At 68.1% G+C, this 12,670-nt stretch overlaps 1 protein-coding gene across 1 annotated transcript in view; it reads right to left on the bottom strand.

Annotated features, from left to right (window-relative positions):
- Positions 1-12,670, bottom strand: part of LOC119107982 (protein jagged-2) — a 58,959-nt gene that overhangs the window by 23,358 nt on the left and 22,931 nt on the right. The window contains exons 3-5 of the mRNA XM_037231573.1: positions 4,489-4,540; positions 2,910-3,161; positions 2,313-2,373 (exon numbers count right to left, since the gene is read on the bottom strand). Coding sequence (XP_037087468.1) covers positions 2,313-2,373; positions 2,910-3,161; positions 4,489-4,540 — 365 coding nt within the window. The remainder of the gene's footprint in view (positions 1-2,312; positions 2,374-2,909; positions 3,162-4,488; positions 4,541-12,670) is intronic.

Genomic DNA, 12,670 nt, shown 5'->3' with positions numbered 1-12,670 from the left:
CTACTGTCCCGTGAAGCACACCGGCTGGCGTCCGACACACTCAGCCGGGGACTACCGGTGCGAAGGTACAGGTGGAGACTGGGGAGGCTGGTGACTAACACACCCAGCCGGGGACTACCGGTGCGAAGGTACGGGTGGAGACTGGGGAGGCTGGTGACTGACACACCCAGCCGGGGACTACCGGTGCGGAGGTACGGGTGGAGAATGGGGAGGCCCCGGGACTACCGGCGCGAAGGTACAGGTGGAGACTGGCGAGGGGCGTGAGTCCGGGCGGTGGCGCCCTGGATACCATCGTTGCCGTGACGCAGCCGTGCCCGGCTGGCGTGGTCGGCCGAGGCGCAGCGGCCGGTCGGGCCGACCCGCCGCTGACTCACGCCACGGCCGGCACGGCTCTCACGCGCGGCTCCCACGGCACCGGCCACGGGCGCGCCCAGGGCGACGGCCGCGGGGCCACGCGCCTGCCAATCGGGCAGGGGGGGGGGGGGCAGAGACGGCTGGAAGAGCGCAGCTGCGACAGGTGTCTCGCCGCCGGCTGCGGTCCGGGAGGCTCCTATGGGCCCGGACGCGGTATCGGCCGGGGTTTGGCGACGGTCCGGTATGCGGCGGCGCCACCACGTCGATCGGGGAGCGATGAAGCACGGCCATGACGGCGGCGGGTCACAGCCAGCAGCACTGAGCGACCCCTGCCGACGCGCGGCGGCGCCAAACACGCACGACAGCCCTTTCCCAGCCGCGAAGAAGGCCGGGCGAAGCTGGGTGCGGTGATGACGCTACATCTCGCCACCGGACTGGAAGATCGGGTGATTCAGCCCAGCGCTGACTCATCGCACGCCCGACCGGAATAACGCGTCGCAACCAGCCGGACCGCACTCAGACTCGTGGGAAGCGAAGAGAGTCGGACGCCCGTCTCCAGCGAACTCGGACGGCAATGTCTCGTTGTTGCAACACGACATCAGAAGCATTCCAAAAAAACATATCGCGAAAAGCAGCTTTAATGCCATGTCGGCACATTTTTAACACAGCGCTCCGGTGCCGCCGGTCTGCGGCGAGCCGACAACGCAAGGTCGTTCAGAAACCCATCGAAAAAGACGCAGTCGTCCACCCGCCGCAACTGGGCGCCCGCTAAACGTGACCCAGTCGTCATCCCCCGGGGACCTGGGCCTCGGTGCGGAGGAGGCGGGGCAGGGGCGGCCGTCGGCAGTCCACTCATCTCATTAAGCGCCGACGGCGGCTCCTATCGGCCCCATCGCAACGTGCCCTGCATCCGGCAAACGCGGCGCGGCGGGCGGCGCCGGGCGGCTGTCGACGCGCCGCGATCGCCGCAAAAAGCGACACGGGCCGGCGCCGCGCCCGCGCCGCGTCGATACCATCGGCAGCGTCGACTCCGCCGGCGCGGCCGCGTAAAGTGACTCCGACGTTTCGGCTGCGGGTACGACTGTTTCGGAGGTTTTTGTCTGGCGCGGAGGGGCGGTGCCGAAGCCGAGGTGGATGCAGGGCACCCGTTGGGATGGGCTGTTGGAGAGAGGCCTCTGGTGTAGCGGTCGGCTAGGAGACAGCGGTGCCAGATGAAGAATGAAGTGCGCGTTCTTGAAGAAGTATAACAATCCGACTCGCTCCGACTCTGCTGGGCGGTAACTGGCACCAGCCTGCGCAGAAGTCATGTCGCTTTCGTCACAGCTTTAGCCGGCCCATTGTCAACGCCGGTGGCTGCTGTTTTTGTGGCTGGCGCCTGCCAGCGCCACTGCCGCGGTTTTTGCGGGACAGACGGCAGAAACACAATATTTTTCCGCGCGATCATGACTGGGCACCATCGGTGGGGATTCTCACCCGTGGCCACAATGCCGGCCTTTTTGCGGGACTTCGCGCATCCTGCGCCGTGGGGCTTCAGATTAATATGATCATTGCGCCAGGTGTGTCCGGTCCAATCACTGTTTGGTCTGGCGGTCGTGTTTGCCGGCTTCTGATAGCAAGGAGATAGGGTGGAGAGGGGGTGACGGTCCAGGCTGCTGCCCTGGCGGGTATCAGTACGGCGCAAAAGACCACTCGTCGTCCGGTCGCCAGCCGAACGGTCGCCACCCTGCGCTATTGATCGGCGCAAAGGTCGCCGCTTAATCAGCGTTATCAGCAAACACCAGATGGTCGCCGCTGCGGTAAACTGTTAAACCTCTCCAGCGCGGGCGGGGCCCCTCGGCGCCGGTCGGCCGGCCCGCCCGCCAGAGCTGCCAGCGGCGTCCGGTGCTGACCCGGGGGCGGACGGCGCTAGACAGATCCGCCGCCGCCGTCGCCGCCGCCCCTATGGGCGCGCCACGTACCTGCACTCCTGCGGCCGGTCGCAGTGCCCATTCACCGGGTGACAGCCCTTCTTGCAGATGGCTGCAACGGAGGACAGCGTGAGCGGGCGCGCGCGACGGCCGGCCGCGCCAGCTGATCGACACCGACAGCGGGCAATTAGACGGCGATTGTCGGGCGGTGACCGAGGTCGGGGCACGCCGGGCGCAGGGCCCGCGAGTGGCCATCACCGGCCCTCGAGGCGCGCTGCGTCGCCGCGCCGCACAAGGGATGAAGGCGGCGCACGGCAAACACGCGGCTCTCGGCTGTGATCGGCGGTGGTTGAGGGTCTGGAGTAAGGGTCTCAAAGGCGACCGCACAACACTCACACACACACACACACACACACAAACGCTGGACTGGAAAAGAAGACGCAGGTGCCTAGACTTATCCCCTAAAGTGACATCTATGCAAAGACTATGAAAAATGTGCCTTTATCTGTAGCAAGAGCCTCGATTCGGACCTCGAAGTTGACATGCGTTCCACGATCTAAAACGAAACCCATATTCACTAAAAGCTTCCCTTGTCCTGTCCCCAGGCCCTGCAGCACCCCCAACGCCTCCATCTCCTGCAGGCCTCACCTGTCTCGCAGTTGGTGCCCATCCAGCCATCCCGGCAGACCTTGTCCCCGTTGCTGTTGCAGGTGTAGTGACCGAACTGATCATCGCGCGGCCGACACAGCTTGGTGCACGTGCTGTTGAAGTAGTTGTCGTCGCACTGCACGCGGATGCGGTAAGTGATCTTGGCGGCGTTGCCGTTGTGGGTGAGCGTGTGCCAGGCGCTCGAAGGCCGGATGATGCCCGAGTACGAGGTTTGCTCGATCACCTCCGTCGCTGCGGGCAGGCCACGCCGGGTTAGACGGCGTCAGACCAGGGGACAGCTGTCGTGGCAGTCCAGGCTTCGTTCGAATAAGTCCTGAGTCAAATAAGTCGAATAAATCGAATAAGGCTGGCTCAGGTCAGGCTGGCGGGTCGGGTAAGATCACACGGGTCAGTTTGGTCTGTTTTGCCCGGTCGGTCCGCGTGAGGTCAGCAAATGTCGGGTTCGACAGAACTTTGAATTGAGCAGATGCTGTTCTGCCACATGAGATTCCTGACCAATCCAGGCGGATCAGCCACGTTGCGTCGAGTCGTCGAGGGCAAGCCGAGTCGAGTCGTCGACTCGAGTCACTGCGTCAAGTCAGGTCAAGCCGGGTCGGACGCTGGCCAACAGGGATCAAGATGCGTACATCAGGCCACAATGATTAGGTCATCTGGTCATCAGGTACTGGTGTCTCAGTTCCGGTGAGGCCGGATCGGGTCGGGTTGTGTCGAATCCAGTCAGGCCAGCCCGTCCAGCATGTGCCGGATCGGATGACACACTTGTCGGAAGTGCCAGCCGGCTGACTAATCCCGGCTCTTTCTAATGAGCAGCCGGCGGCCGCGAAGAATGCGTCCTCTCACATCCGTCACCGCCGCTGACCGCAGAGAAGGACCCCGAGCCGGACACGCGGACACGCGGACACGCGCGCCGCGGCCACCACTGACCGGTCGATCTCAGCCAATCGCGGGAAATTAGCAGCGGCAGCGGCGGCGGCGGCGAAGGCAAAGATGACGAGGCACATGTCGTTCCAATTACGCGGCGGCGCGGGGACACATTCCGCGCTTTGTGCGCTGCTGAATGGCGCGCCGGAACTGCCGCCAGTCAGCCGCGATCGTGCCGGCCGTGTCACGACCGCCGCCGCGGCAGCTGCAGCGCGTCCGAAGACGTGGCGCGAGAGGACGCGCGCGCGGGCCGCTCGCGGGCTCAAAGGGTTTGACTTGACGGGCGCCAGCGAGCGACGGCTACTTAACGGGAGCAGGAGGCGCGGAGGCGGGCTTGGATCCGCAGCGCTGTTAAGCCCACCCGGAACCAGGCGCGGGGTTGTCGGCCATCTGTTCAGCGAAACATGATAGCGCGCATCGCTTCAGGGAAAGCGCAGGCCTCGGCAGGCCGTCCGAGGGATTAGCTTCAGCCGCGTGCTGGTCGGCGTTTTCGCCTCGCGCGCGGCTGGCGACCCTTGGTCCGCCACAGCGGCGCTCGCTCGTGGGGGCACGCCGGGTCGCCGTCCCAGTTGCGGGGGGCGAGACCGCAGCGAACGGCGGACGGTCGACGCTCCAGTGCCCCGTCTGGCCGGCTTACCTTGCTGCCCGCCGACGTTGTCCAGCGCCTCCAGGATGAGCGTGAAGTACCTCTGCAAACAGGGAGGCCTGCGTCAGCGCCGGCACCGGGACTCTCGATCCGGCGGTGAGCCGATTACCGCGGGCGGCACGGCCGCGGCGGCCGGCGGCTCGTGGGGCGAAGACGTCGGGAACCGGTGCTGACGGCGGGCGGCCGATCGCGCCCGAAAAAGGCCCGGATTACCCGTGTCAAGTTCATTACACGTGGCCCGGCAGTCGGCCAGGGTAATCGGTCAGCCGGCGCCGGTCGCCGAGCCGGTGACCTCCGCAGAGCTGACGCATGACCCGGCGATTAATAACCGGGCGCGGGATCAGGCGAGGCCGCGGGTGCAGTGCACCGCGCGCCGGCAGGGGCGGCGGCACAGCGCGCGCCGTCCGGGCCTCATGGCTCGTCTCGTCGCGCGCCGGCGCCGGCGCCGAGCAGCCGCCGGCGTCGAGACGGCCGCACCGTTCCCACGTCCGGTGCTGCTAACGACGGCCGACCTGTTCACCCTGCCGGGCGGCGATGGGGCCGAGATACGCGGCGGACTCGGCGGCGTCAGCCCGGCGGCGGCGTGTCGGACACGTCCGTGTCGTGTACGACAGCGCCGGCTGCCGCGCCCGTCCGGCGGCCCGGCCTGCCGGCGCCGCTCCTCGCCGCATTCGTCAACAGTCAGGGCGGCCTTTGTGGCGCGAAATCGACACCGGCGGCGGCCGGAGAGCGGGAGCGCCGTCAGCGGCGGCGGCGGCGGCGATCCGTCGCGCCGGGCGACGGCAGCGGCTGCCGGGCGGGCTATTCGTCCTGAGCGGCGCCGGGCCGCGGCACGGCCGCCGAGGAAACCCGAGCCAGGCCCGGCGTAACGTCCCGAGGCCGTCATCGCTTAGCTATCCGGCCACAAAGCGGCAGGAGCTTCTGCGGCTAAGTATTGGGTCGGATAGGTGGATTACAGAAACTGCAAATTCACCTAAATTCGGATTCCTGAAACCCACGAGGCCTGAAATAGAAAAAGCCGGCCTCAAGCCTCAACGTGACGTAAGCCTTTTTCTCGGAAACATCGTCCTGGAAATTGCCCGAACGCCACAACAGCTCTGACCAAACCTGACGCAAAACTACACGTCGGCACGTGGCGCCGTCCCATGCGCCACGTGCGACACGTGCTCCCCACGCGGCACGACGACACGGCCGGCTGGGACGTCTCGGCCGGAGATGACGGCCGGCGCTCCTGCCCCCTCTCCCCTCAGTTTTCCGCGGGGGTGGCGCGGCAAAAACGCGCTTCCGGCGCCGCTTAAAGCGCAGCGACGCCGGATCGCGGGACATCCCGTAAAATTCCGACCGTTCTGGCGACAATAAAGGGGAACCACGCTCGGGCCGCAACAGCTGCGTAAGACAATTGGCGGCGCGGGGGAGACAAATGCGCCGTGGTGCTCAGTGCAGAAATAGCCGCGCAGACGGCGGCGGGGTGACATTGGAACAACTGTCGCGCGCCGTAAAAACCTGGTAAACACAGGGTAATTGGGTAACCGAGTCATTGGGATCCTAACATATCTAGCGACAAGAAGAACGCGCAGCGCGCCGTTGCTGCCGAGCGCAGACGGCAGCCGCCCCCACAGGCATGCAACATCCAGCGCCACGCATTCCAACTCGTGGGACAGACGTGGCGCGATTTTCTCATGGCGTTCGCCGACAGGCGGCAACGCCGCGAATTAGAGCCAGCGGCCTTCGAGCGTCGCCGATTCGGCGGTAGCGCCGCGCGGCGCCCCGCCTCGGCCCAGGGCCAACGGCGGAGAATGCCGGTCGACCCCGTCTCGGCGCCGTCTCTCCGCATTCGTCTCCCCCCCCCCCTCCCCCCTCCTCCACCGCGCTGCAAGTGCAGACAGATCCAGGCCGGATCCGAGCCGCCTGCGCCGCGGAAGCGCGGCCTTCGCGGTCCGCCCGGCTCCCACAGGGATCAGGTGGCGCGCGGCAGTCACGGCGGATGCAAACTCTTCGCTAATCGCCCCCAATGCAGCCGGGCTTAGAGAGGCACGCCGCGCGGCGCCGCGCCGCCGCCTCGCGCGGCCTCCACCGCCCGCTGATGTAACCCAGTTATATAACGAGGCAGCAGGCGCGCGGTGCGCCGTCTCGGTACGCCTTATAAATGCATGAACCTGGATGCAGGGCAGTTCTCAGCACCCGATTTCGCAACTGACCCGCCAGTCGGCCGGCCGGACCATGACTATCGAAAGCGGATCAATGGATCAGGCCTGCCTCTCGTCGGGGTCAGGTATCATCGACAGCACATGCGCCGCCCGCAAACGGCGTCGGCCCATGCAACGACGGCACGCGGCGGCCGCTACCGCCACGTCTCGACGGCGGCCCAGCCACGCCGCTCCGACGGTGCGGCGGTGTCGACCTCTACGGTTCCGCGGTGCCGACAACGCAGCCGTCGCGAGGTCCGATCAGCCCACCATCGGCATCGGTAATGTATGCGGCCGGCGCGGGCGGAGCCGAGCGGCGGCGGCCGTCGGCCAGGCCGCCGGGGTTCCCACGGGGGCACGGGTCGGCGCCCGGGTCGGGCCACAATGGCCGTAATGGCGGCCGATGAGGGGCGGCCGCCTCCACCGGGCGCGTCGTCGCGACTTCTTATCGGCGCTTTACGGCCGCGCCGCATTTTTATTCGACAAAATTCGAAGCAATTGCCGGCTACGGCAGCCGGTAATGACGGTAATGGCCAGACAATACACGCCGCCGCCGCCGCCGGTATCCGCCGCTGCAGCGCGCGTGACATTCACCCGGTCTGGTCAAACGCAGCGCCCGCCGCGGTGAGGGGCGCACAATCGCGGTGCCCCGCCGGAAAAACGCCGCTGCTCGGCGACGGCCGAGTGCCCCAGACGGATGAAGTGTCACCCCGCGCTGTTTTCTTGCCGGCATTCCGAGCGGTGGCCGGGCCGAGATCTAATCGTCATCTGCGATCGGCCTGCGCTTGTTTGCGGCCGGGCGGGGTCATAACTCGTCATCCGAGCCGGCCGCGCAGGGGCGGAGGCAGCCCCCCGCCGGCGGCGGCGCCCCCCGCCGGCGCCGCCTCTGATCGCCCGCCGGCCGCTATCCCGCCATCGCGGTCACTCCATCAGACGCGCCGTAATGATGCGCGCGCGCCGCCGCGCCGCCGCGCCGCCACCGACGCGCACTCGATTCGCCGCTTTTTGTTGCAGCGCGGCGCTGTCAGCGGCTCGTCATGCTCGCTTTTCCATTTCGCCGCGCGCAAAAACGCGCCAACCGCCGCACTTGGGCCGTATCGCCGGACGCATCTCCACACAGGCTGCGGGCGGCTGACGGCACGGCTGCGCCCGGCAGCCTCCCGCCGCGCCGCCGCCGCTGAACCGTGCTGACCTCGTGCTATCCGCTTCCTAATAACATACTTATATCCATCGAATATGCGGCCAATAAACAGTCGCAGTGTGGCGCTGCGCGCCGCGTAATTACCGGAGCGGCGCGCGTCCGCCCGGCAAACCCATGAATACGTGATATCAATGCGGCCGCGCGTAATGGTTTATTGGCGCGACAGGGAGCGGGTTTTGGCGGGGCTGCTCGGCTCTGACGCCGCCGGCGCGGGGTGATGGGAGCCGTCCGACCGGCGGTGGGCCGCACCGCCCCGGCTCCCGGCTCCCGGCTCCCGTAGAGCCGCCTGACGAGCGCCCCCGGGCCGCGGAGGGGAGCGTCGCCGGCGACACCGCGGCGTGGCACGGGCCGTCCCCGCTCTGCAGCCGCGCGTCGCCCGGAGTCAATAACCGACGCCCGTTAATGCGTCGTTAACGGACCGCACGTGCGCCCCGGGCTGTCGCAAACCGGCGCGCGACGGGACGCGACGGCTGGGGGACGCCCGCCCGCCGCCGGGCACGTCAGGTGCACCGGTCAGAGGGGGAGGGGACGGGTGGCTGCACGCCGGCGCACACCTGGGGAAGGCCGCTGCAGCGCGAGCAGGCGACAGCCCGCAGCGAGTCCGCCGGCCCGAGAGACGTCTCGGCGCCGACCTCCAGGGCGCCACCTGGCGCCGACACCGGCCACGGGCGCCCGGCTGCGGCGTGCCGTGAGCTCCGGCGGGCCCTGCCGCGACCCTAGCGACCCCTGCCGTGACCTTCATCGGCCCCTGTCATGACCCTAACGGCTCTGTCACGACCCTAGCAGCTCCTGTTGCGACCCTGGCGGCTCCTGTTGCGATCCTTGCGGCTCCTGTCACGACCCTGGCGGCCACTGTCGCGGCGCTTGTCGCGCGACACTGTGTCACCTGTCCTGCGGACAAGCCCCGCTGGGCGTGTGGGAGACGCCGGGCCCCCGGCTCGTGGCCGGCGAATGGGGGTCTGGCGTGCAGGGCAGCCATCGCCCGATGGTTTTATACGGCGCAGCGGCCTACGCGGCGCAGCCGCGCGGAGCGCCGCGGCCGGCCGGCCAGTCCGCAATTTATGCGGCTCCCGAAGCGCTAATGATATTCAGCGATGTAAAAACTACCAATTAAAGTCGACCAGCTCCTTTTTAACGCTGCGCTCAGCCGGTATTTTATGGGTTTACTTCTTATAGAGAGGAGGCCGATAGCATCTGGGCAGGAGCGCCCAGTGGCCAGCCACCGGCAGCCTGGCGGTCTCCGGAGCTGGCGACCGAGCGCGCAAAAACGGCTTGACAGCCGCGCGCGGCCGACCGGCCGAGTGGCAACAACATAATTGACGTCAAACAGTCGCGGCGAGCGCCGACGCGAGGCGAGCGAAGCGAATCTCGGCGGCGTCTCCGCGGGCGCGCCGTTCATCTCCGGCCGCCGCCGGCGGCTGACGGAAATTGTACCTGCTACCAGCGCCCGGATGGCGGGCACGTCTGTTTCCCACGCGGGGGCACTAAATAACCGGCTCGCGGCCGCGGGGACGCCGCCGCTGCAAGCGCGCTGCTCTGGCCGCGGCGCCGGGCACGCCCGCCCGCGGCGGCCGCCGCCGCGTCATCGATCCCGGCGCCACCCGCCGCAGCGCATCAGGGTAGCACGGGGGCCGCTTCCGGGCCGGTCATCAGAGGCAGTGACGCGCCGCCGCGCCGCCGGCCGCTGGCCCGCGGCGCTTGTTTTTGCCGCCGCCTCTCCATCTGTCCGCCCCGCCCACCGCCGCCGCGGCCGCCGTCCAATGCATGAGATGCGCAGCCGCTGCACGGCGGCGCATGACTAATGTCGGCCGGGTAATGGCCGGTAGCGGCGGCGGCGACGCGGCCGGCGCGTGCCGCCGCCACGCACGGCAAACACACCGCGCCGACCGCCGAGTGTGTGTGTGTGTGCTCCGCTAATGCGTCCGGCCCGAGCATCGCTCGCACGCCACCGGGCCGTGCCCGACCGTCACGAAGGGCCACCAGAGCGCCGCTGACGGGCGGCGCTCTGACGACGCGGCGGCGGTCGCGGCGGACGGCGGATTGCGGACGTTCCAGGCGGACGGCGGGCGTGATGGATGCCCTGCCTCCGCCCGCCCGTCCGTCGAGGCCTTTTGCGGGAGCGTCGGCGCACGGCCGCGCCCGAGCGGCCCTGGCTGGCGGAGGGCGGCGGCCGAAGCGGAGGTTCGTCGCGGCCGCCGCTGCGCCATGCGCCGCGGCCGCCGCGCGCCGACGCGCGCCCGACAAACATCGGTCAGCCGGCCGTCATTACCGCCGTGGACGTCCGCCGACGAAAATTAATTTTACACCCGCATCTCGTCCACCCGGGAATTACATGAAATGGATGCGCGGCGATGCAAATGGTGGCGGCGGCGGGGCGGGGCCGGCCGACGCCCGCGGTCTGATGTGGAGCACGGGGCCGCGCATGCCGGGACCGTCCCCCGCCGCCGCCGGAGACGCGGCGTAATGAGCTGCGCATGTAGCGGCCGCCGCGGTCCGCCCTTCGCCGCCGCCGCCGGCGCTGCCGCCGCCGCACGCCGGTTCCGGAGAGGCGGCGAGGGCAGGGAGGGGAGGCGAGGGGCGACGACGGCCGAGTGGGGAGGTCTGAGAGAGGAGGCTGTCGGGAAAATGTAGGACATGGGGTGTACAAGATGAAGAAATGGGAGGGATTGTGAGTTGATAGTGTAAATTGTTCAACTGCTATCGGTCCATGTAACTGCGTGAGTCATTATTCTCAGGAAGAGATAGGACTCATCGTGCTCATTTAGCTCGCCGACATTTTATCCTCGGCATCTTGTTAAAGTGGGATCCAAAGAGGAAGGACGAAAGGCAATGAAATGAACTGAAATTATTTGCGCCGGTTGATCGCATCGGATCCACAGAATCACACCGCAGCGGAGTATGAGAGCGCCGCCCACCAGAAAGAGCGGGAGACAGCCGATAACAATAAGACAGAGAGAAAGGAGACCAAGCGCGCTGGGTTTTTCTCCACATCAGCCGTGTAGTCGTGCGGCTAACTAGCTATGAGTTAGAGCGCTCACAAATGCACCGCATTGCGACCGCCGCCGCGACAAAAACCTCTATATTGTCTTTGCGGCGCAGCGGGTCAGCGGATTTATTCGGGCGCTTTTTGCGGCTCTCACGGCGCGACCCGAGAGCCGCGCCCGATGCGGCGATAGCGGCGCGCACCCGTCGCAAATCGGCCGGCGACACAGCGCGCCGTCACTGAGGCCGGTAATTGTCGACGATAGGCTCGCGCCGATCTCGCGATAAAGGCATCTCCAGTTGCAGTGCGCCGGCGGCGCGCGGCTGTGCAGCGCGCGCCGCTGCTCGATCTGGCCGATAGCGGCTCCGGGCGCGCGCGCCGCCGTCGGCCATGCGCCAAACAGGCGCGGCGATTGTCCCGGCGATAAGGCGTCACGGCGACGCACAATGTCGGGTATGCGGCCGTCTGCAGGCGCGTTGCAGGCGGCGCCGGCGTCATGCGGCGCCCGGTCCGGCGCGGCCGGCGCGGCGCCGTCCCCCCTCTCGGCCGCCGCCTATCGTAGCCGACATCGGGACAAACAATGACAAATGACAATATGCCGTGGCGGAGCGGGCCGGCTGGAATCCGCGAGCGCGGTGGGAGGGGGCGGGGCAGAGGTGGATCTGGAGCGGTCCTGCGGTAGGTCGGACGACCGGAGGTAGAGCACACGAGGGCGGGCCACGAGGAACGTCACGCAACTCCTTCTCAGTGTGTCGCAGCTGTGCGACCGCGTGTTTCTCGTGCACCAACGACAGACGCTGCCGGTTTACCCCACCTCCACTGACACCGGACGTCGCGCGTGTCACGTGTCCTCCTGGGCCGTCATGGCACGGAGGGCGGGGCTCGCATCCGCCCGCCTCGCCTCGCTGGCAGCCGCCGCTCGCCGCCGCCGTCGCCACCGGTTGCACAAGACAAATGGATGGCGCGGCCAGAATTTATGGGCCCATATCGGCGCGCGCCTCCAGCTGACGGCGCATCGCCGCGCTGCATCCGGCGGCGATCCGTCTCGGCCGGCTAATCCGACCGGCCCGGCCGCCGACATGCAGCGAGATATGGAGCTGAGGCCGGGCCGCCCGGCCGCCAGCCGACGTGCCGCGCGTGGCGGCGCGGCGAGCTGACATAGAGCTGCCGCGGACACGTGGAGCTGACGGGGCTGGCGTGGCAGGACATGGAGCTGACATGGGTCCGTGATGGGCACTGAGAACTGACATGGGATTGCCATGAGGACACGGCCGTGCCACGGAGCACATCACGCAGATCAGGGCATGAGCCTGAGCTGGGAGTGCATCAGTCCAGAGGCGGCCGTGCAGCCGAGATCACAGCCTGTCAACCGCCGGGAGCTTGTCGACCAGCTGTCCAGAGGAGGCCGTCTCCACACTCGGAGCCCGGCGGAGATAAGCGCGCCCCAGCAGCGGCGGAGCGGCCCGTGCCGGGCACGCACGGCCGCCGCCGCCCGCCGGCCCGGCACGCTCCTCGCCGGTGTCGGCGCCGCCCATAAACCACCCACCCCCGCCGGGCGCGCCGCCACAAAAACAACCCGATGCCATCGGCCACCGGCGTAATGTGGATTCTTCCGGCCGCTTTACGCGCTTCTTTCGCCAAAGCGCGGCGCGCGGCGCGGCGGCGCGACACGCCGCCCGTCACGCCGCCGCATTCCGGCTGTCACGCCGCGTGACGCGCCGCGTGAGCCGGCCGCCGGCGGCGCGCGCCGCCCGACCCCCGGCCGCGGATGCAGCGCCCCGCGGCCAGCGTAGCGACGATAAA

Source organism: Pollicipes pollicipes, unplaced genomic scaffold (assembly GCF_011947565.3).
Source record: "Pollicipes pollicipes isolate AB1234 unplaced genomic scaffold, Ppol_2.1 Scaffold_2555;HRSCAF=2994_pilon_pilon_pilon, whole genome shotgun sequence".
NCBI lineage: Eukaryota > Metazoa > Arthropoda > Thecostraca > Pollicipedomorpha > Pollicipedidae > Pollicipes > Pollicipes pollicipes.
This window is presented reverse-complemented; position numbering and strand designations above follow the sequence as displayed.